The sequence below is a fragment of the Aspergillus sclerotioniger genome, assembly GCF_003184525.1.
Source record: "Aspergillus sclerotioniger CBS 115572 chromosome Unknown BO94scaffold_8, whole genome shotgun sequence".
Taxonomy (NCBI): Eukaryota; Fungi; Ascomycota; class Eurotiomycetes; order Eurotiales; family Aspergillaceae; genus Aspergillus; species Aspergillus sclerotioniger.
Window position 1 is genome coordinate 269,532 of NW_020290998.1, and position 22,369 is coordinate 291,900.

Genomic DNA, 22,369 nt, shown 5'->3' on the forward strand with positions numbered 1-22,369 from the left:
TCTCCAGCGCAAGATCTCTGTTAAGCACTTCTTAAAAGATTTCACCAAGTATCGAAAGATATAGTACTTGATCAGATCTACAGCCTGAACTTAAATAAAGATCTGGTTCAGACCTACAGTATGAACATTTGTTCCAGAAGGACTCTATCTCCCCACCTCCCTTAGGGAGCTGAAGCAGGGATAGTAGCATCTAGAATAAATTACATGAGAAGCCAAGAACGTAAACGAACGTAACTTGAGGAAGACCATAATTCGTGAAACTTGCTCGACCGTTAACAAGCCTTAGCTGTGAACTTCCCTTGCCAGGGCCTGACATTGTGTTTCTCAGTGCGCTAGAGCGCTTCAAAAACAATTTCTCGGTGACCGAAGCAGTCACTTAGGGAATCACGAAGTCCACAAGGTGGCGGGCCAAGCAGCAAGGGTAGCAGAGTCGTCAATTAAAAGATCATATGGATGGATGAAATCCATTTCATTCTCGGACCTGCCGAGAAAGTCCTGCATTGTCGGTTCCAGGAATGCCATCTCTGTCGTGTATCCCGTAGCAGGTAGCGTACCAACAGAATGAGGATCCATGACCTGGTCTCTAGCTACTACTGCAACAGAGCCCAGGGATTTCTTTAGTGAATGGCTGCAACTCCCATGATCATCGTTAATACTTTCAAAATTGGTTGGCAAGGCTTGCTTGACGCGCTTAAGGTTCTCGTAGAATTCGGCAGCAGCAAGATTGCCATGATCACTCATCCTATGCAGGATCTCAGTCGCGGTCTCAAGGGGCTCGAGGTCTGCGGGATTCCCGATGTCTGGCAGAAGGCCTGAAATTACCAGGGCTATGCAAGATGAAAAGAGATACTGGGCGTAGAAATAACCGTACATCGGTAGTGATCCATTAACCCATTCCTCTATCATGAGTGTATGCGAGTGTCGCGCGGCGTGTATGCATGCCTCACTTAACGTGATCACTGGTTGTGGAAGGTCCTCATTACCCTCCCGGTGGCTGCGTTGCAGGAGAGCATGAAGGAGAATGGGTCGTATAGCTAATATAACGCACTACATACTGTTAACGCAGGGAGCCACCACATAGGTAGTATGTTACTGACCTGGTTGAATTGTAAATGCAGAGATACGATATGCTTCGGTGGAGCTTTGTCATCTGGTCGTAGCTTGATATGATCTGGGAGTGACCTGAGCCATTCCTGTAAAGAAAGTAAGAGCTGCTGCTCTCGCTGTAAGAATGATTCTGCATGCTGCTTGCGGCAATAGATCTTATCAATCGTCTGGCCAATGATTCGCGACAACCGAATGCTAGCCACTGAGTAGGCAGTGTCTGAGAACTGTTCTTCAGCGGCAGGGCTAGCAACGTCAGTTGGCATATCGACATGGATATCTTCATCGCGTATTTGTAGAGGGAACCCAATTTTGGACGTGTACATGCGGTCGAAGATATAGATAGCCCACCATAGCCGAACTCGATGTTGACGTTCTACGGCGTCAGGACATTGCCGCTCGGGAATATTGTGGTTCAATCCAAGGATCAGACCCAGACGCATGGCGCTCCCAATCAACATATAAGCCGAGTGGCGTCTGTTTAGGAAGTATGAGTACAATGACTGGTCGATACTTTAGCATCGCTTATGATACAGTCGAGAGGGGAAGAGACGACTTACCAACAGGAGCAAACTTTCCACATGAATCACCCCCGGCCTCTCCGGCAAAATTGGGATTAAACTCATAGCTCGTACATAGTACGTTGTACCTGGAACTCGAGACGTCGGCGAAGGACCGGCCCGTGAAGAGTAGACTTCACCTAAAGCGAAGAGGGTAAAGAATTTGCACGTAATGGATGGATCATCGCGTAGTGACGGAGTACGATATACGGATTCGAGCTGCTCCATAGTCGACTTGGGTAGAAAAAGATGGTATACACGACTCAACTGGTTGGAAGCAATACGGACTAGTAGACGGGACTGTGCAAGGCCAGGCCATTGGGCTGCGCCTTGGAGCAAAGAAGACTCCGGTGTATACTGTGTTCGAGCTACATGCGCCGTGTTGGGGTTCCCCGTAAGGAACTGGCGCAAGCGTGTCGCAAATGCTGTGCATGCTGCATCGCCCATGTAGATAGGCGGAGCAGAAGGGTCGTATGGATAGAACCACGCCCGGTCTCCTAGAAGAGGATTTTGCACTGGAGGGTAAGACTCTTCTGGTACTGAACCCTCGGCAACACTAGCAGGTGAACTTTGCGGTGTACTGAGAGCACGTAGTTGTTCTTTTAATTGAGAGTTCTGAGAGAGAAGCTCGTCGATGTAGCTGTATTGCTTTTAGGTGGAGAACGATTGATAGATGGTGAGAGGTCATGACATACCTCTCTTGAACCTTGAGCTTGCGATCCCGTAGAGCGTATTGACACTCATCACCACATCCAGCCCGTCGACATCTAGAACAAGGTTGCCCACCAGAACACTTGACTTTATGCGCGTGACACCGATGGCAGCTAAAGAAGAGGATCAAGTTAGTGCGTTTGATGGGGAAAGGAGGTGTTCGGGATATAGTAGTGTAATAACCCACGCTATTGGCTTTTTCCTCTCAGGTTTAGCGTGATGTTTAGAGACGGGCATCGGGAAAATATTCTATTCCAAATGTTGGAAATGGCGTGAATGCGTGAAAGGGGTCGGCAGTCTGAACCTTCGCCGAAGAGGCAAGGCGAGGATTGCCTCTCTTATTCATCCCTCGGCAAATTGGCCACATGCCGATGTCCAGACGGACGCCATTGGGTGCCCGGAAACTGTTGGTAAGGTTCTACAGCACGATGAAAAAAAGCCAAAGGAGGTTAAGATGGATCAAAAGATAGTTAACTCCATATTCTAGCAGCAACACGAGGGGGCTGTTTCCTTTCCGTCATTTGGGTCACCGGCAGTTGATGTTGCTTTGGGTGGGAGTGTGGGAGTGTAAGGGGGTCGGCCCAGTGACAAAATGCCGATGGAATTGAGAACAGCCGAACTATATAATCCACTCGGGAAAAGCCATCAACAACCTACATCAGAAGCTCTTGTATGCCAAATTTCAACTAGATGACAGGATCATCTGACCCTGTACACCATGCTTTTTGAGAAATTATATTCGGATGTCCATTTCCAACTGGAGGATCATTCTGCCGAATTCAGTGTTGGAGACAGGATCAAGGGAACTGTTCTCATTACCCCACGAAAAAGCATCTCGCCACAGCAATTGAGCATATCTTTCGAAGGTACATACTCCAGTTTCCTGATAGAAAATGCTATCGGTTAACTGTTCGTCAGGCAAGGTCAACATAAATATTGACAGGACCGAAAACGCCGTACCACTTGCACCATCGACAGCATACCAGACATTCCTCCATATGGAAGAGCCACTTGAACTTAAGCATCTGTTACAACCTGGTCTGCTACTTCAAGCTGGATTAAGATACAAGATCCCATTTGAATTTGTGGTTCCTTCTGGGATACCGCATCAGATATGCCAGCATCCTTGTCACCACATGCAGGTTCGTCAAGAACATCTGCTACTTCCTCCGAGTATTGGACAACATGATATGACACCCGAAGCAATATCAATTACATACAGTATAAATGTCAGAACGACTAAAGGAATTCGTCGAGATGGAGTGTCAACAGTCGCTCAATGGGTGCTGCCATTGGCTATTCACTCACCGCGGCCAGAACGAGCACCTGTGCTAGTGCCAGAAGACAGCAAGTTCTACTGTCTCTCTCAAAAGAAGCGCATCACCAAGTCCCTGTTATCTCTGACCCAACAGGGAACTTTATCGGTGCGGGCGACACAACCAACAGCTATCCGACAACGAGAACCCGCAATTGGATACATACCAGTTGACTTACAGTATCTAGCCATTTCCCAGCAACATTTGCCACAGGTGTCGTTGATATGTGTTAGGCTGAATGCTGTTACAATATTCGGTGAGAAACCAGAAGTACATCTTCCAGAGGCAATGGGCTCTTTGGAGGGGGACCAATATCGACGCTTCCACGAACAAAGAGAACCATTAGGATGTTCAACCCCAGGACCGTTGGAGTGGCATAAACATTATCCAGACGACCAATCTACACTCGAAGCTGACACATCGAAAGAAGTTTATAATGCTTCGTTGAAGGTGCTTATCAAGCTCCCGGAGCAGTTAAACCTGCCTCCAACCTTCAGTTGCTGTCTTGTTTCGCGAATATATTCGTTAACAGTGACTCTTCAACTTCGAATACCAGGACAATGGAGCAAAAATCCCAGCATCTCAATGACAGTCCCGGTTCAGATCTGCTCGTAGACTTGGAACGGGAACTTTGATCGTTTTAACTGATGTGTGGATGGAAACAAGGACGTCTTCACAACCAAGACCGATTACTACTATATATATCTCTGTCTTTAGTAGCAAGCACAACGGCATTCTTCAAATTTAGCAATACACCATGCGATATCTAGTGCCTATTCTGATTTAATCTTTAGACTTACTCATATCCAGTTCAATAATACCCCCAAAGCAGCTGGAGATATACTTGTTTGTGTCGGGGTAGACGAGAAGATAACCTCCGGGAGGCGTCCCGCCCAGGGCGATTCATCAATTAACGACACTGCAGATCCGTACTTATATTGGACACCAGATACTATGTTCATCAGGAACTCCTATCCTCAGTTTCTTGTCACTTGATAGGTAGGTAGCCATGGACCATATACACGATAAGCGAGAGTTGCCATGGTCGAGAAGAGAAACCTAAAGCGCACTAGTGGCATGTCACGTGCAATAACTCGCGTTCAAGAGCTGCTTAGGTAAGCATTTCCAATCCATTCTCTTGACTTCAGGGAAGAATCGTAGGTGTGTAGATAGGGACATTTGGGGTAATGAGAGCTCTTTATGTTTCATATTATTCAGAATGGGCGAATCGATACGGATAAAGGAGGCATTTAATGCCGTGAGCGTCTTCCTCAACCCTGTCTTTCAACGAGGCATGCGAACTTCAACCAAATAGCCGTATGGGTGTGAAGGCTAACTTGGACTTTAGACAACGTCCAAGATCATAAGTCGCGCGGGAAGTCTCTATTGGAGATCCTTGGTGAAACGCTCCGTGAAGATGATACAGGTGCTGGATCTGTAAGGAGAGATGTCATTAGCAAAGCTTTGGACTTACTAGGCCTTGTTCATACCGCGTTCGTCACTCCAGTCAATGATGTCGACCCAACCAGCCAGCATGGCCAAGACACAGAAGATGCTGCACTGGAGGATGCGAAGCGACGCCGCCTCCTACTTGCCCTAGTGGATTTGATATCCTTGGAGGGTATATATCCGTCACTTTCCAGAGGACTTGGGGTACCTCTGCACCACAGGGTGTTCTCAGCTTTGCCCACGGGGGTCATTGCTCAGCAACAACACCATGCGCAGGAGAAGCCTGAGGATGAGTTCCTCCTCGAGAAAATATGGTTAGCTCTCTCGAGCATCATATTCGATGCACGGCCCAGCATCCAGGACGCCATCCATGGCCGGATTCTCAGCGATATGATCAGCGCAGTTTCAGACTTAGCTTATAATTCAACGAGCCTTTCTCACGATAAGGAGAAAGCCTATCGCCAGGATCTAGTCAAGCTAATCGAAGGGTATGTTCTGGACAACATGCGATATTGTATACCCACTAACTTGCTGCAGAACTCCAAGCCCCACGCTGCTATCGACTTTGTCTAGTTTTCTGCAGTCGGATCCTGCTCCATGGTTCAAGTCATTAGTCTCTGGCCAACTATCGCACATTCCTCTACGCCCCGGCGGCGTAGTGCAAACCATGGTTTTCCTGGCATCACAGTTTGCACCTTCATTGGGAGCTGAAGCTCAGACACAGGCATCCAGTGGCCCAGTCTTCACAGTGCAGGGAATAATGCAAACATCTCGCCTGTTGTCCTCAGTCCCAGAAGGAATGGACCCGGTCAAATACTTTTCCACGATCGCTCCGCAGCTATTGGCACTGATTGACGGGGATGACCCAGACCTAAGGAAGACTGCAGCATACGTTATCGGCAACGGTATTCTTGGTAAGCGAGCCTATGGAGCTCCTGGGACGATAGGATATTCCATTTTCTTAGAACCCATTTTCAAAGCTCTTACTGCGGGCCTTAATGCGCCTTCGAAACAGTGGCTCGCTCTTCCTGGTGGCGTTGAACATGACTCACTAGAGAGAATTGAGGTCACAGAACCGGTATTAGTATTAGCAGTCGACAGGTTGCGAAGTTTAGTTCTTCAGCCTCCAAATCCAGGCCTTGTGAAACGCGTGGTCCATCCGGTTCTTCTCCCGCTTTGGGGCCTGGCTTGCTATTCATTGGAGCATCAACATACGGCATTGCATGAGAAAATCTTGACCGTGCTCCAGACGTACTTTGGGATATCAATCGGACCCCAGCCGTTACAGAAACTCGTCGACAACTTACTCTGGGATGGCGGATCTACCTGGACTTATGGCTCTGATACGAAGAATGGGATCACGTTGCAGAAGCGCAGCACAACAGAACCAAATCGCAACATTGTACGACTCGTCGACATACTGGAGTCTCGCACCAAACTTTTTATCAGCCTGTTAGGCGCCGACCCCAGCAGCGAAGAACGGACAGCAGACATCTTTCTTTATGCGAGTGAGCGTTGGCTTGTGAAGCCTTCGACGAATACGCGCTCTGTGGAGAGGTGGCGACTATCCCGCGATGAGAATAATTTCAGCGACATGATCCAGAGGCTGGCCTGCGCCAAAGTGGCGGAAACGCTACTCGGAAATTTCCAAGATGCGCTTTCTCGTTATCCTTTAAGAATCCTCGAACTCACCAAGCAGATAATTGATAGCGAGCTGAACCGAGCTTATGTGAGAAGCAAGAGAACCATGGGAGGACAATCTGGGAAAGTATCGCTTTCATCACTCGCCAACATTGTTGAGCCAGACGAGGCCGGAAAGGAAGAGACCACAGCCGGAGCAGACTCTGCCGAATCACTGTCTGCTGTCTTCAGTCTACTGTCTACCGTTCTCGCTTCCCCCGAATTTAACACATCCCCTGAGACTCTACCAGTTCTCGAGGCCATCAAATCGAAGGTCGACGAGCTGATTCCTCATCTTCCATCTGAACTCTCCAAGCCAGCAACCACGGCATCAATGCTCGTCGAAATCCACATTGCAACCCCAGAGGGACAAACCACAAACAAACCATCGTCCGAAGTGGCAGACTTCGAGACCCATCGCCGCGCACTAACCAACCTCAACTCAGACCTCCCACCAGTACAAGCCGAGGGATTCTCACTACTCTCGGGCCTGATCACCAAAGCATCGCCCGTACTCGACATACCTTCCACACTAACTCTCCTCCTATCCATCATAACAGACCCCTCAGAGACCAACAGCAGCGACGAATTCATCTACCTCAACGCCATAAAACTCATCGGCACCTTAGCATCCAGACACTCTCGCACTGTGATCAAAACCCTCGTCGACCGCTACATCGACAAATCCGAAACCAACAGTCTAGACCAACGACTCAAAATCGGAGAATCCCTCCTCCGCGCAGTCCAAGACCTCGGCACCGCCCTCACAGGCGAAACCAGCAAAATCCTCAGCGAAGGCATGATCAGCGTCGCTGGCCGCCGCGCCCAGAAACCCGAAGCCCAAAAAGCACGACAACAGCATCTCGACAAAGAAAAGCGGAAACAAGAGCGCGAAGCCCGTCAAAACAAGGAACCTTCTATGCCGCCAGGATGGAGCATATCCACCGCCGCCGCCGCCTCCATATCAAAGATCCGAGAACTAACAGAGGAAGATTCCGACAACCCAGAACTAGAACCCCCGGAGCAAGCCGCAAACATCATCTCAGCCTGGGCAGCGGGGGCAGTCTCTGGCGAAGAGCCCGAGGATCTTCGAATTCGAGCATCGGCATTATCGATTCTCGCCAGCGCCATCCAAACGAACATCTCCGGGCTCGGGCCCTCGATTGTTTCCTCAGCGGTTGAGCTCGCGCTCGCAACGCTCACGCTAGAACCGGAGCTTGAGTCCGCTATTCTCCGACGCGCGAGTGTCGTTCTCCTTCTTGATATTCTAAAGGCTATGGATACTGCGCGTGAGACGGGCGGAAGTCAAGCTCTGGGTTTCGGGTTCTCGCTTTCGGATAATGCGTCGATGAGTGGTAGATTGGGTGATGCGCAGGATATGACTGGTGGGGGAGCAACGACGGTGGGGAATATTCCTCGCATGTTATCCACCTTGAACTTTGTGGAAAGTCGCGAATCAGACAGTATTGTCCGGGGGCATATTCGGGTGTTGATTGAGAGCTTGGAAGCTTGGCTTGAGAAGTCTTTGCTCTGGGGCATTGGGGCTCGGGATGAGGACGAGCCTCGACTGGAGCTGGGGAATCGGATTGCTGGTCTACGTATTAACCCTCTTTCTGACAAGGGCGAAGCTGCGAGGCCTAGGATTGAGGAGATTGAATAGTAGGGTCGCAGGTGTTTGTGAGATTGGGTGAATTATGTTAAGAATAGTGTACATTGCCCATCTCAGCAATGAAAAGTTTCAGATAAGAAGATTCCATTAACGCGTAAGATGTGTCGAGTAATTCAATAGTTGTTTCCGATCATGGATAAGAAACAGCAAGAGCAAGAATGACATCAATGAAAAATATGCAGAGATCTTAATACCACACCCGTCGAAGTTTCAAATCGAGCAAAATAAAAAAACTAGCTTGGCTTGAGATACAAATCAGGCAATTTTATTTTGCAGTAAATAGAAACCCAAGCACGTTGCAGCATGTCCGCCACGATCAAAGAAGATCAACAGGGGCAGGTGGCCAGCACTTTGTCCGTCAATACTTCCTTGACCTGGGAGCCGTGTTAAGATGCACTAAGATCCAGTTTCTGGTTCAACGAGCATATGGTAAACGACGAGACGTAGAATTAACGACGGTTCCCACGCCCGCGACCTCCACGCCCTCGTCCAAAGCCAAATCCACCCCGACGAGGGCCACCTCTGGTCTCAGGTCTGGGACCCTGGGCCATACGTGCTTTACGCTCCTCATCATTCATGTGGAACTTATTCTCGATTCCGACCAATTCACAGAACTGCGTCGTTTGGGGATTTGTATATTCCATAGGCATTTCTTCCGTAGAGATGGGTACGGCGGGGTCGTAGATGGGAGCAGTTCGGCTAAAATTGTCCGGAATAAGCAGCTTTCCTGGCTTTACGACGTTGTCCTCAATCCACTTCTCATGCTCGATGATGTGAGGTTTGTAGACCACGTCGCCCTTATCGGCGGGGGGTCTGGCGCCGGCATCCCCGAGATGAAGGTCGTTGGAGAAAGCGCGGGTGATCGCCAGCCACTCCTTGTCGTAATGCAGGCGGTATGGACGTTCCACTGGGGTGTCTCCCTGATCAGAAACGGCGTTAAATTCCACTAGTTGAAGGAAATCGCGGTTCGGAAGGCATTTATCGAGGGCAAGAAATCTCGTCAGGGTATTTGAGATAGCTTCTGGCAAAGGTCCATTGAGAGGGTAGGGATCAGGCTGAGGGCGTGCAAAACTAGCGGGAAGTTGGCTGCGAAGGTCTTCGGAAACCTCGCTCCCGCTAGTTGGCACAGCTGTTTGAATGTTACCAGTGCTGCTTTCAAGCACATTCGTGGCAGGAGAGGTCGAATCGGAGCCATCGTTTGTAGGAACTTCCGTCCTAGGCAGAACCTTGTTAGAAGTGTCTTCATCGGTATCACTGTCCAAGTCGAGGTCAATTTCGTCAGAGTTTTTCACTATCTCGGGCACATGCTGGGTCTTCTGCTTTTTGATACCCGGATGGTCGAGGATGCCATCCCTCTCAATGCCTGTTACTTTGCGGCTGGATCCGTCCTCATCGGTCTCAATCTTGCGCCATGTGAGGTTGTGCGTGACTTCAGGGGTAGGCAACTCTTGGGCTTTTGCCTGTTCTAACAGGAAGCGAGAATTTTCAGCTGCTTCCGTTTGAGCTGCGACAACATGAAAGTTGTTCCACGCTGCCAGCCTACTCCGGACATTCTCCATAGGTTTTCCAACAGGGCTCTCTGTCCTCGGCTGACTAGTATGCTCAGCCTCAGGTTGCGATTGGGGTTTCTCTGTACTCCCAATTTTGCTTGCATCTTGAGAAGGAAGGGCCGATACGTTGCTGGGAAGACCAGGCACTGCAGTACCGGCCGAAGGCATATCCTCCTTCAACAGCTCGTCATCGCCGAGCGTCGCCAGAGAAGCGAGTACAGCGCCGTCCAGCCCAAAAGGGTGCGGTTCTTTCGGAGGCTTGTTGACGTCATTTGAAGCAGCGGCAGCCTGCCTTCTGGCAGCTGGATGCTCAGGGATAACATACTCGCCGTGTTGAATTAATGCTGCAAATCTGACATGTAAATGAGCAGAGAACCAGTACGCAGGGCGCAAACGGTCAAGAACATGCTTAGCAGCCATATTCCCCAATTTGCCACTGATAGAATCCTCGCGAAATCCTCTCTTTTGTCTGAAGAGAGTCTCGTAGTCCCCACAGCGCTCAACATGCTTGGGCCAATCATGCGACAAGCCTAGATCAATCTGCGTGCGGATTTGGAGCAATTTTCTCACGTCTAACTCCCTGACGTGGTAAATACTTTGAATATCATCACGATTGTAAGGAAGTCGTTCAAAATGAGGCTTTCGATAATCATATCCCTTCCAAATCCCAGACATGCCTGCGATCCGTATAGGGCCACATCGAAGAACATTAGCTGCGCCAAGGTAGTAGATGTTGGGTGCCACCCAGCCTCCGTAGTAGAGCTCAAAAAGGTGGTTACCAGCTTCGTGATTACCGCCAATGAAGATAGTCAGATATGGAGCAGTGCGCTGTCCGCTGTAGTATTCGTGGAAATCACCCAACTCTCTGTACTTTTTTGGTACAGACATGCAAGCCAAATCGTTGGCATTTCGGACGGCCTGGGTTTGGAGTTAGGACAGCGAAGACAGGAAGGACATAGAAAGTAGGAAGCTTACCTGAAAGTCGCCGCCAATGACCACTAAGTCAACACCGTCCCAGCCCTTCAGCTCTGCTGCTTTCTCAATTGACGCATAGATATCGTGCAGACATCCATGTCCCTAAGAGAGTTGCCAAGGTCAGCCAGGGGAAGGATAGGATCGAAATAAATTTAGGGGTTGCATACGCAGCCTTCTAGAGCCACTCTGATGGAGGCGGAGTTAGAAGTTGGCACCTCCATGGTCTTGGAGGGTGCCTGTGTATCGGGAAACTAAATGAGTAGACTCGTGCGATGAAGTATGAAATGCTCACTTTCGAGGGAGGAGAAGAATGGGGGAAAAGGAATCCAAGTAGGATCGGCACTTGATGAGAATGAGATGAACTTTGGAACACGAAGAAGGGAATGGAGAGAGAGAAAGAGAGAGAGAGAGGGAAGAAAAGCCAGGTGTTGGGGGGAGGGGAGGAAAGAGGTAGGAGAGAAACACCGTGAGCCGTGAAGGTTGCGGCGGGAGTTTGGTTTGATTGCTTTGTCCCCGTCGGAAGAGCCCTTTTTATTTCCTCGATCCACCGCTCCCAGGTTGGATGAATGCCTTGTCTCCTGTGACGGATCGTCTTCTATTCACCCATATTTCTACTATTGGATACCTGGTCTGATATAGCCATGCCTCTCAGCGACCATGCGCCCAGGCTGGAATTTCTCAGGAGCTCTGCCAGCTCTCTGAATGCTCTCGGTCCATCCACCGCGGCCTATTTAATGACGTTGCACAATGGCATTATTTATGACGAATTCAAGCCCTTGAACCAGCGCCATCGCGAGGCATCGTGCGGTGCATGTGGCAGCATCAGAAGCGAGGAATGGACCAAGACCATTAATATCCCCAAACGAAAAGGCAAGCCCTCAAAGCCAGGCTCAGCGGCTAGGCCGGCCTCTGAAGGAGCTACAATTCTAAAATGTCTCCGTTGCCGTCGGCGCACCGTCAAGCCAGCTCGAAAGGAGGCAAGCCGTCCTACTATGCCCGCCAAATCTATTCCTACGACAGCATCTACGCCTGAGATTCAATCCTCTGCAGCCACGGCGCCTCGTTCAGGGCCGACCTGTGAATTAGCGGATCAAAATAAAGTTAATAAGGCCGCAGACAATGCCAATAGCAAAAAGCGAGCCAAGGCCAGAAAGCAGGGTGGATTGCAGGCACTGATGGCTTCCAAGCAACAGTCTCTCACAAATTCATCATCCCTCGATCTCTTTGACTTCCTTCAGCAGTGAAGGGGACCTGCAAATTTTCTTGCTGGCCACGAGCCCATGCCAAGGCCGGAGGATCGGGGGATTCCTCCGGGATGGTTTGGGCCTAGCGCGGGGTTGCTTTATCGGCCGGAGCTCCCCAAACGGCTTCCCGCCTGGGAGTGCCACTGTCACTTCAGTGTTGATCTTGAGCTCTTCCGACCTCCACTCTCCGCATCCCTCATCCCGCCTTTCTTGACTAGCACCAGTTGCCTCCAGCAAACCGTCACACCTGTTTCATCGACACAATGTCGTCTTACTCTGAAGATGACGAGCACGACCCTCAGGCGGACGAGCTCCGAGAAACCGCTCTGGTCACCCTGGAGACGCTGATCAGCTCTTGTAGCTCTCAGATGCAGCCATACATGTCGAACACCATCAAGTCGGCTCTTCGATACCTTAAATACGATCCAAATGTCGCCGAGGCAGAAGAGGACGAGGAAATGGGCGGCACGCAAGATGATGGCTCCGAAGATGACGTAACGGAGGAGCCGGATCTGGACGATGATGAGTTTGAGGATTTTGAGGAAGAAGGAGGCTACAGTGATATTGAAGATATGAGCTGGAAGGTCCGCCGGTGTGCAGCGAAGCTGCTCTATTCTGTTATTACCACCTATGCTCGTGGCCGTTCCTTGGACGATGCATCGTTGTTTCAGCAAATCTCCCCCGCCCTCATCGCTCGATTCAACAAAGAAAGGGAGGAAAGCGTCAAGCTCGAGGTCGTTTCTACCATGACTGCTCTGGTCAAGAAAACTGGTGAAGGTGCGATGATAATTACATCCAACGGATTCCTCGAAGCAGTGGGTGGTTCAAAGAACTCTAGGAAGAGGAGACGCCAGGACAGCGATGCCAGCATGATCGACTTTGAGCCTAGCATTGGAACCTCTTCTGCGATTAGCACCCCAGTCGTTGCTCCTTCGTCGCCAAAATCGGGCCCACAGGCAGAACTGGCTCGCTCCGTGCCGACCATCGTGCAGAGCGTTGCCAAAATGTGGAAGCAAGCTTCTGTACCCCTGAAGCAAGCTATCATTGTTCTACTCAAAAGCCTCGCACTCGTTCGCTATGGTGGTCTCGCGGACCACCTCCAACAGATCGAAGACCCTATAGCTGATGTTTTGAAGTCCTCTTCCCTCTCAGGCAGCTCATCCGCACCGGTCGGGGCTTCGGCTAGTGCAGGCACCCTCCAGACCGAAACACTTGGTCTTATTGCGGCGATTGCTGAGACGCACGCGTCTGATGCTCTGTTGCCCTTCCTCATCGCCCTAATCCCAGGCGTTATCGGTGCTGTCAATGACAGAAACTACAAAGTCAGCAGTGAAGCACTTGGTGCGGTCGAGCAAATTGTGAAAGCACTTACGCCGCCTCGAGTCCCTAATGCTTCCCAAGATCTTACATCACAATTGGAGAAACTGTATGATGTTGTTCACACTCGCATTACTGATACGAGTGCCGATCTTGAAGTTCGCCAGAGGGCTATCCATGTCTTCGGTGTGCTCCTAGCACGGACGTCTGGGGACAAGGGTTCATCTTTCCTCTCCCCTGATCGACGCTCCAAAGGTCTTTCTGTCTTGGTAGATCGTCTGAGGAACGAGACTACCCGGCTTGCGGCTGTCCGGGCCGTTGACGATGTTGCTGTCCTCTGCAGTCGTGATGTGGATGTTCCACCCACATGGGTTAGCGAAGTCACTACAGAGTTAGGCGCACAGCTACGGAAGTCAGACCGTGTCCTCCGAGGTGCCAGCCTGGAGGCTCTCCGCAGTTTGGCCATGAACCCTTACACCAGAAATCATTACGACGATAAGTCCATGAAGGACTTGGAGGATTCTCTTCTGCCACTCATCAGTGCAGAGGATTTCCATTTCCTCGCCCCATCACTTATCATTCTGGCGAAGCTTGTTCCCGGAAACTCTCAGCTTCTTGTGAACGAGAATTTGATTTCTGCGCTCTGTTCGGTCGTTCTCTCTTCCCTCGTTGGAACTGTCCTCAAGGCCCTGCTCCTGCTGGTCAAGGTTATTGGAGAAGAGGGTGCCGGGGCAGCATTGATGAAGAAGCTCTTACAAGATGTTGGGATCAGCGGCGACACGTCTGTGGTTGGTAGAGCTATCGGGACTCTTCTAGTGCACGGTGGGTCTAAGCTAGGGGTTAAAATGGAGGATTTCATGACAGAGCTACAGACTGCACAAGATGCTCAGCGTAAATGCCTTGCACTTGCAATTTTGGGAGAGATCGGTCTTCGCATGGGCTCCGGTTGCTCACTCACCCCGGAGCTTTTCATCACTCACTTCAACTCGCGGTCAGATAAAGTCCGACTGGCTGCGGCCACTGCTCTCGGGAACGCCGCGGCAGGAAATGTCAAATCATATTTGCCTATTATCCTGGGAGGGCTGGAAAAGGCCAACCCGGGAAGCTACCTGCTTCTTCATTCCGTGAAAGAGCTGCTCCAGCATCCCGAGATTGTTCGACCAGATGTAGCTCCGTCAGCTGTCAAACTGTGGCAGGCACTTCTGGTCGTGTCGGAAGAGGAGGACAACCGAGCCGTTGGTGCCGAATGTGTTGGTCGACTTGCTCTGATTGATCCGGTCGCGTACATTCCTCATTTCCAGGTGAGGCCCACTACCAGCGACGCTTTGGAATCGTATCATGTAGCTAACGCAGTCTGTAGGATTATCTCTCCAGCTCCGACCCCAGTGTCCGCGGTGTCGTCATTTCTGCTTTCCGCTATACCCTCTCGGATCCCCGAGACACGTACAATGATGTCCTGAGACCAGTTATCGTCCCTCTGCTGGTCAACATGCTGAGTGACCGCGACCTGGGCAATCACCGCCTCGCTCTGACCACTCTAAACTCAGCCATCCACAACAAGATGGACATTCTTCTGCCTCACCTCAATGAACTCCTCCCCGCCGTCTTCGGGGACACCAAGGTCAAGCCTGAGCTTATTCGCGAAGTTCAAATGGGACCCTTCAAGCACCGCGTCGACGACGGCCTTGAACTACGCAAGGTCGGTGCCCCTCCCACACTAACCTCCTCTACGAACCCACCGAAGTAGCTAACGAAGTTGCAGAGCGCCTACGAGACCCTCTACGCGTCCCTAGACTCGGCATTTTCCCTCAACCATATCGGCGAATTCTTCAACCGCATTCTATCCGGAATTGACGACGAGCAAGATATTCGCACCATCTGCAATCTCATGACCTCCAAACTCATTCATCTTGCCTCCGAAGAAACACAGCGCCACCTTGACGCGCTCTCGGAACGCTATACCGCCATTCTATCCTTCAAGCCCAAGGAAAATGCCGTGAAACAAGAACTGGAGAAGGCGCAGGAGGCTTCGCTGGGCGTTCTCAAGATCAGTCGCGAACTAAGCAAGGCGTTCCCGAATGCTGAGGTTGCCGGTGATCATCACAAATGGAAGGCCTACATGGAGTGGATTCGCAAGACCTTTGCGGCTCAACTCAAGACTCTCGAGATGGAGGCTTAGATTGTTTGCTTGTCATGACGGGTCACTAACTAGCCTACCTGGATTTAGGAAGGGTCTATAGCAACTGGAAAACATTAATGCATAGCATGGCCTTTCTTGAATTAATAATGGATGGATGAATTATGTCATTATACTACAGGCCCTCGAGACTTTCATTTTTAAAATGTAGCGCTTTGTCCTTGCCCAAGTGTGTAGTTATCATCAGGGGTAACAGAAAAATTAAACAGAGAAAGAGAATCGATGCATTAAGACAATAGAATTTGTACTGAATATGGGGGAATAGTCCGCTCGAAGTAGAACACAGCAGTGTTATGATTTTCCCGAACTCCTGGTATGCAGTCCGTTCACGCAGTTGCAACGCCGGCCACCCGATGTGAAAAATCAATAAACACCTAACTTCTGAAGCACACATCAGAAAGCAAAACAGTAATCCAACCTTATAATATCAAAACTCCGTGCAGCTGCACCCCAGGATATCATGAATCATACAATGCTAATGAAAGGCATGCTATGCGGTAATTGCTTTTTTCTTGAGCACGCCGAGTTTCTCAAGTTTTGCCCAAGCTCGGTCCATGTCGGAGCCGTCGTGTACAGAGGGCCTCAATTCCAAGCCGTCCAGGAGGCGAATGGAACCCCCGGTTCCTGCATATAGCATGAGCTCGAAAATACGCCGGCGGAGTCGCGTTGACTCATCCATGTGAATTAAGTATCTCTGATCAGCCAAAGGATCGGCGAGTGGAAGAGTGTAAGGATCGTTCACTTCAATCTCCTTGGCAGGACTGGGCATGTCGTCCTCGCCTACAGCGTCTAGATGTGTCATTTCCCCACTGCGCCCAAACTCGGCCAGCGCAGAGGGGATATCGAGGCCAACATGGTGTTGGTAGCCTAGTTCCTCCTTCATCTTCAGCTTTTTGACGTTCTCTTTACCATTTCGAATGACAGGCGGGTAGAACCTGACCGTGAGAGGGTTGCTCCGAATGTCGACCTTTTGCAGAGAGCAGGCCTTCCCTTTACTTGTCCTCCCGATATGGCTCAGAACCTGGCAAAGACGCCTCAGTCTCGTAAGATTGTTTCCGGCGGCTGTCAGTCGAGAGAGACATTTCATGCCCGCCAGTTCATTAACACCTGTCAGGGAGTTGAAGTTCAGATTGAGGACCACCACATTGGGAAAGCTCGAGGCAAAGTCATTAGGAAGCCCCTGCAGACTGCAGGACGCGATATCCAGGAGTTGCAAGCTCAGAAGGGGGGTGGAGGGCGATAGGCTTTGAAGAGAAAGTTTGTTGCATGAGAGGAAGACCTTCCGAAGGTCTTTCACTAGGCCCAAATCCACATCGAAAAAGCCACGGTTAACATCATCGCTCATTTGTTCCCGAGCAGAGAAGACTTCTAGATAACGGCACTGCTCAAGCCCAGAAACACTGCTCAAACAGTTCTGGTCCACGTAAAGGAGGTTTAGGGATGGAAAAGCTCCAATGTCGAGCGTGCGCAAGACGTTGTTTGAGAGTTTCAAGGACTGTAAACTAGGTAGGGGCGTGGTGATTTCGAGTTCGGTGAGCCGATTATAGCTGAGATTGAGCGCTGAAAGAAAGGGGAGAGAGCCAAAGCTGGTTATCGAATTAAGCTGGTTATGGCTTAGGTCCAGATCATGTAGGCGAGTCCTATCCAGATGGCGATGGTTAGTGATGACGTAGGCGAATTGAGATGCGATACTACTCACAAGTCTGCCCTACTGAAGTCGACTGTGGTCAAGCCATTATTCCTCAGCTGCAAGCTCAGTAGTCCGTTCAAGTCGAATATGCCCTCGATATTACTAATGTGGTTATCGTTGGCTTTCAGCTCTCTGAGATGTATTAGGCTGCTAAATGCATCCAGACTTTCGAGTTCGTTACCCGACACGTCCAGGTACTGCAAGTTGCTCAAGTGACCCCATGCTGTGAGATTCGACAGGCAGTTGTCCTGGATATTAAGCGTTCTCAGGCTTGGAGGCACACCACTCAACTGGCCAATATCGTTGCCGGTCACGTCCAGATCTTCCAGACGAGGGCAAAAATCGGAAAGCTTGTGGAGCGTAATAAGCCCCTTGTGCCGCAAGACTAGCCGCCGCACATGTTCCCAGTGAGGCTCAAACGGTTCAGCTTCAGTAATATGCTTGACCAGATCCTCAGTGGCCAGGGCAAATGTCCCATGAACCTGGCGCAGCGAAGTCGGGTGAGTACGTTGAGCCACGTAGCTCATTTCCAGATTTAGCGGTTGATCAATTTGGTGGACAGTGAAATCGGGCAGAGGACTTAGATGAAAGCTGTATGTTGTGTCTAGACCGAAGTTTTGGAGACAGATCAGTGAATTATTGCCATTGTTCTTGTCCGGCGTAGACGCCACGGATCCAGAGCCCCTGCGAACCAGACTCAGGGCATCAGCGGAGTTGCCACCACTTTCATTCACACTTGCTCCCTCTTCAGCGATAGCAGGATCATGCTTAGGCGGGGGGTCCCCGAGCTTGTGTCGGAGCTTTGTGGGGCTTTCATCTTCATCGTATGCAATTTGTGAGACAAGTGGCGACGAGAAGCTGATAGTCACGACTCGAGCTTGTTGGCGATGTTCCTGATGACGCCGTGACGGTTTTGACAAACAACCCTCATGGAGCTGAATCTCATGCTCGACCTCGCTAGTTGACTTGCTTGTCTTACGAACATCGGTCTCCCAAGACGTCGCCCTGGTTTCCGAGTTGGAGAACCTAGACGTAAAGGGTGTAGCTTTCGACTGGAGCGAGCTGAAATTGACCGAGGGGTCGCCTTCTTTGGTCTGCGGGGGTTCCTCCGATGGGCTGAAGGACTTATGTGGACTGGATGAGCTTTGGCGCGCGTTGTCTTCGCCTCGGACAGAAGAACCCTTTACCCGTTCTGGGGAGAGGGAGCTCTGCATCCTCATCATCTCTTGGAGTTCATCCACACTGAGATCTGGGATATCCTTGAATGGATCGTCCTCACTATCTTCGCCTTTCAGCTTACCCGGAGATTGTCTGGGCTTTTCTTTAACCCACTGGTTCCGGTAACGATCGTACGTCAGACCATTCACCTGCTCAGGAATAAGGTGAGACACAATATCTGAAGACAGGACACCTTTGGCATGAGAGCTTTGTGAAGAGCCCGTGGGAATGGAACGTGCGCTGAGGCTTTTGGCGGAGACATGCGTGTTTATAGTAAGAAGATCAGGAAGGTCGTCTTCTTCACCATCATCTGACGGGCCAGACATTTTACGCATATGCTGCACAGAGTCAACGCTCTGAGCGTTTGCGTCGGCCCCATCGTCCATCTCGTTCAATACATCTCCGTCCCAGATTGAATGGTTATCTTCGGAGCGGCTTTCATCTTGGTCGAGGTTCAAAGACATAACAGATGCGTTCACATCAAATTCTTGGTCATCATCCTCCTGAAATTTCTTTAAGTGACTTAGTATGCGAGGGTTTGGCTCCGTGGGCTCCCTTAATTTCCGGATATCCACCCCCTCCCGGCTCGGGGGACGCGAGAACTCTTCGCGTGTGGATTCATCTTCGTAGCTTCCACTCTCGTCCTGGTTTTCCGCATCTGATTCCTCTACACTAGAGAGACCGCCCGCAGACCTGCCCTTTGACCGGATAATATCCATGATTTTGGTGGCCTCGTTAAGGAAATCCTGAGTCGTGATTGACCCTTTGCGGGTTTCCGTATTAACACCATTAACTCTGACGACGGGGATCGCGTTCTCCGGCGGGGAGTTCTGATCGCCATGGTCGTCATACCCAGCACGCGAGTAATTTCGGCTTGACGATGGCCTCTTTCTCGAGAGCGACCGTATCTGGCTTGGCGTTGGAGTGTTCGGTCGGTGCGTGGATTGCGAACGCAGCAAAGGATCGTTGCCTTCATAGGCCACACCGTGTTGCATCAAACTCCTTTGCAATAACGACAGGTTATCAGGGGCCTGGCTAGGGATTTTCCCCGAACCAACATCTTCCTGCATCAGACTGTGTGACTTGAGGATTGTTCTGCGCCTTTTCGGGTTGGGATCTTTGGCCGGGGAGTTCGGCCTAGATCCTGATTCCGACTGGAAGAATTCTTCTACGCCTCTCAGCCCCCGATTCCCGGTGACATTGGTGCTTGAGGCCGTGTCTAGTATCCCCGCGGAGTTGGAGTTCTTCGTAGATCTGTTTGGTTCCGTACTATAACTTTGATTTCTATACGAGCGACGCCGGAGATACCGCCGTTCGACAGAAAGTCGCTGCGAAGGAGAGCGTTGATGGGGATCTAGAGCTTCATTGTTGAGAAGCTTCGGTTCATAAGGGCTTGTATCGGAGAAGTCGAAATGGTCCAACTCCCCGTCACCGAATCGATTGATACGAGGGTTCGCCGTGTTCCGAGACCGCGGCCGATCGTGCCTTCTCGTGGGCTCCCCTAGCGTGTCTTGTTTTGCGCTCATGAAACTCCTCGACTCGCCCTTACGCCGGGCCTCCTCCGACGGGGACACAGGTTCGTCATCCTCAGAAAAGCCGCCGAAGGTCTCTTCGAATTGGCTCATCCGTCGCATGAGCCTGTTGTTTGTGAAGGTGTCATGATTGCCGAACAGTTTCAGGGGACTCCCGGAAGATGGCATGACTTCGACTTTATCGGCCCCGCGTCGCGCTCCAACATGAGCCGATGATGGTCTAGGGAGCGTCGGAGGCTCGGTCACTGGGTTGGCCTTCTGGTAGAAAGGTGGTGAGCTCCGGATTCTCTGGTTGGCAGGAAGGAACGGCGACAATCGTTCGGAGGGAAAGGGTGGCGGCGAAAGGTGTAGCTTCTGAAAAGAGCCATCGTTCAGGTAGTCGTCACGTCGCAAGTTCGCAAAGGCTCCTCGTCCACGGAAATCCAGCGTTCCCATGGAAAGATCTTTGGGCAAGGAATGGCTCGTGACATCAAGTAAATCGTCCTCCGGTAGCGGCTCCGCGGGGAGCTCCGACGGTTGATTTAACAAAAGGCTATCGCTTAATCTTGAGTCAGGCCGTTCGTATGGTGGCAATTGTAGTCTCTCGAGTTTGTTTGTCACCCTTTTCAACGCCGACCTAATCACTTCCGAAGCAGCGTTGCCATCCATTGTGTTCGGCTGCGAGAAGGTAATGGGGGTTATATCTTCATTTCGCAGGTCCTCCAGGCCACTCGCGGTTCTCAACTGCGTGCCGTTCCAGGAATCATCGTGGCCGTCGGCCTGATTCAGCGCTGGCTCTATAGGTTCCTTCTTTACTTCCAGCATTCCGTTGTGTGATCCTTGTAGACTCCCTTGGCCCGTCTTAGGTTCCACTTGGCCAAGTCGTGGCGATTTGGCCGGCGATCGCGGACTTTTGGGAGAGGAATAGCCAGCACCTTCGCCGACACCATGTCGACCGTCACCCGGTGAGTCCTTTGAGTAAACATCGTCGCGTAATTTGGGGGATGTGGTGAAGTTCCAGATGCTATCCGATTGTTTTAGCCTGGAGATGGCCTCGTCTTGGGTTTTCTCGGTTCCTGGGGTAGGCGGTTTGAATACGCTCTCGAGTCCAATGGGGGCGAAAAGATCGCGCTGCTCGCCCGAGGGTATATCTCCTTGAACCAGTCTCCTTCGCCATTCGGGTGTTCCCTCGGTACCTTTGGCCTTTTTCGGTCTCACTTGAACGGTGCTTTGTTGTACAGACTGACCGGAAGCATTCGACACCGACCGCAAAGGTGATCTCGTATCCATCGCGCGCTGTTGTTTACGCCGAGATGGCGGGTCCGGTCGTGGGCTCTTCTTCGACTTGTCCGGAACGGGGGTTCTCAGCTTGGACGGGGTTTTGGGGAGACGAGGGGTTTTCGGCTTAGGCGGCTCCCTTTTGACGAAATGACAAGGCCGGGAAACTTTCTTTTTATTATCGGCAGGCGACGGCGATGGACCGACGGAACGACGCGCGGGAACTGGAATGCGACTAGGAGAGTCCTGTAGCTGTAAGCTGGACTGGCGGGAATGAGTGACGGATCGAGAGGGCACAGGGCTGGTTGGGGTCCCAGGCACAGGCACAGGTACCCAGTCGTCTGAGAGGTTGTCCAGCCATGGTGGATTGTCGGTCATTTTCGGGGGTGCGTTGCGATCACAGCGGCTGAAGCCCAGCTCGGCGCGCGTCGCGATTCACAGGACGCCAGGTTAATGCAAGCACAGCGGAAATTAACAGATGCGGGCAAACCATGGAGCTGGAAGACCCTGGAATGGCAATGGCATCTGGGTGGGTGGGGGGTGTATTGAGGAGCGTTCGAGGCGCGATGGGCGATGGGCGATGGGCGATGGGCGACCACGCAAGGAATGGCTGGCACCGGCGAGGCTGCTGACAAGGTTGGGGGGGAGGGGAAAGAAAGAGAAGTTGCAACATGGAAATCTACAACGATAAATTGTTATTCGTAGAGTGGAGTTTGGCGGCACCGTGACGGGATCGATAAGTTGGCGGGTGCTCGGGGCAACCCTCCATAAATCCTGGTTACTTCTGGCCAAGTGCGCGTGCCAGCATAATAATCAGAATCCCATTTATTCTCCTAGACTCTTACTAGTCAATTCCTGCTCGTCGTTCCCCACGGTTCCCTGGCGCGGATGGGTGTCGGG

The 22,369-nt window shown here is 51.1% G+C and overlaps 7 protein-coding genes across 7 annotated transcripts; 4 read left to right on the forward strand and 3 right to left on the reverse strand.

Moving 5' to 3' along the window:
- Positions 1–286: 286 nt before the first annotated feature.
- Positions 287–2,612, reverse strand: BO94DRAFT_564500 (transcription factor; the record flags this gene model as incomplete). The annotated part of the gene is made up of 5 exons (XM_025614424.1): positions 287–1,047; positions 1,098–1,607; positions 1,665–2,304; positions 2,360–2,488; positions 2,563–2,612. 5 exons carry the CDS (start codon positions 2,610–2,612, stop codon positions 385–387), a joined length of 1,992 nt encoding a protein of 663 aa, XP_025469480.1. The 3' UTR covers positions 287–384.
- A 481-nt stretch (positions 2,613–3,093) lies between these two features.
- BO94DRAFT_573582 (uncharacterized protein) lies at positions 3,094–4,341 on the forward strand (the record flags this gene model as incomplete). Its single annotated transcript, XM_025614976.1, has 2 exons — positions 3,094–3,241; positions 3,294–4,341. The coding sequence occupies 2 exons, from the start codon at positions 3,094–3,096 to the stop codon at positions 4,304–4,306; spliced, it is 1,161 nt and encodes a 386-aa protein (XP_025469481.1). The 3' UTR covers positions 4,307–4,341.
- Positions 4,342–4,910: 569 nt separating this feature from the next.
- On the forward strand, positions 4,911–8,551 carry BO94DRAFT_564501 (RTP1/Tango6 family protein; the record flags this gene model as incomplete). The annotated part of the gene is made up of 3 exons (XM_025614425.1): positions 4,911–4,983; positions 5,040–5,628; positions 5,678–8,551. The coding sequence occupies 3 exons, from the start codon at positions 4,911–4,913 to the stop codon at positions 8,478–8,480; spliced, it is 3,465 nt and encodes a 1,154-aa protein (XP_025469482.1). The 3' UTR covers positions 8,481–8,551.
- Positions 8,533–11,494, reverse strand: BO94DRAFT_622577 (RNA lariat debranching enzyme). Its single transcript, XM_025617089.1, has 3 exons — positions 11,182–11,494; positions 11,015–11,116; positions 8,533–10,957 (listed from the first exon to the last, which is right to left on the reverse strand). Exons 1-3 carry the CDS (start codon positions 11,233–11,235, stop codon positions 8,939–8,941), a joined length of 2,175 nt encoding a protein of 724 aa, XP_025469483.1. The 5' UTR covers positions 11,236–11,494; the 3' UTR covers positions 8,533–8,938.
- Positions 11,495–11,561: 67 nt separating this feature from the next.
- Positions 11,562–12,390, forward strand: BO94DRAFT_378989 (ribonuclease P Rpr2/Rpp21/SNM1 subunit). Its single transcript, XM_025607245.1, has one exon. The coding sequence runs from the start codon at positions 11,656–11,658 to the stop codon at positions 12,256–12,258; it is 603 nt and encodes a 200-aa protein (XP_025469484.1). The 5' UTR covers positions 11,562–11,655; the 3' UTR covers positions 12,259–12,390.
- A 9-nt stretch (positions 12,391–12,399) lies between these two features.
- Positions 12,400–15,898, forward strand: BO94DRAFT_533213 (TIP120 domain-containing protein). Its single transcript, XM_025611290.1, has 3 exons — positions 12,400–14,876; positions 14,936–15,274; positions 15,338–15,898. Exons 1-3 carry the CDS (start codon positions 12,522–12,524, stop codon positions 15,752–15,754), a joined length of 3,111 nt encoding a protein of 1,036 aa, XP_025469485.1. The 5' UTR covers positions 12,400–12,521; the 3' UTR covers positions 15,755–15,898.
- A 364-nt stretch (positions 15,899–16,262) lies between these two features.
- On the reverse strand, positions 16,263–21,932 carry BO94DRAFT_512752 (uncharacterized protein; the record flags this gene model as incomplete). The annotated part of the gene is made up of 2 exons (XM_025609820.1): positions 17,472–21,932; positions 16,263–17,412 (listed from the first exon to the last, which is right to left on the reverse strand). Exons 1-2 carry the CDS (start codon positions 21,845–21,847, stop codon positions 16,263–16,265), a joined length of 5,526 nt encoding a protein of 1,841 aa, XP_025469486.1. The 5' UTR covers positions 21,848–21,932.
- Positions 21,933–22,369: the final 437 nt, after the last annotated feature.

Bases quoted from the DNA above. Each gene is read 5' to 3' on its own strand.
- BO94DRAFT_622577 (XM_025617089.1), bottom strand. From the start codon at position 11,235: ATGGAGGTGCCAACTTCTAACTCCGCCTCCATCAGAGTGGCTCTAGAA. The intron at 11,117-11,181 runs GTATGCAACCCC...CAACTCTCTTAG, and splicing joins GAGTGGCTCTAGAAGGCTGC to GGACATGGATGTCTGCACGA. The intron at 10,958-11,014 runs GTAAGCTTCCTA...CTCCAAACCCAG, and splicing joins TCATTGGCGGCGACTTTCAG to GCCGTCCGAAATGCCAACGA.
- BO94DRAFT_378989 (XM_025607245.1), top strand. From the start codon at position 11,656: ATGCCTCTCAGCGACCATGCGCCCAGGCTGGAATTTCTCAGGAGCTCT.
- BO94DRAFT_533213 (XM_025611290.1), top strand. From the start codon at position 12,522: ATGTCGTCTTACTCTGAAGATGACGAGCACGACCCTCAGGCGGACGAG. The intron at 14,877-14,935 runs GTGAGGCCCACT...CGCAGTCTGTAG, and splicing joins CGTACATTCCTCATTTCCAG to GATTATCTCTCCAGCTCCGA. The intron at 15,275-15,337 runs GTCGGTGCCCCT...ACGAAGTTGCAG, and splicing joins ACGGCCTTGAACTACGCAAG to AGCGCCTACGAGACCCTCTA.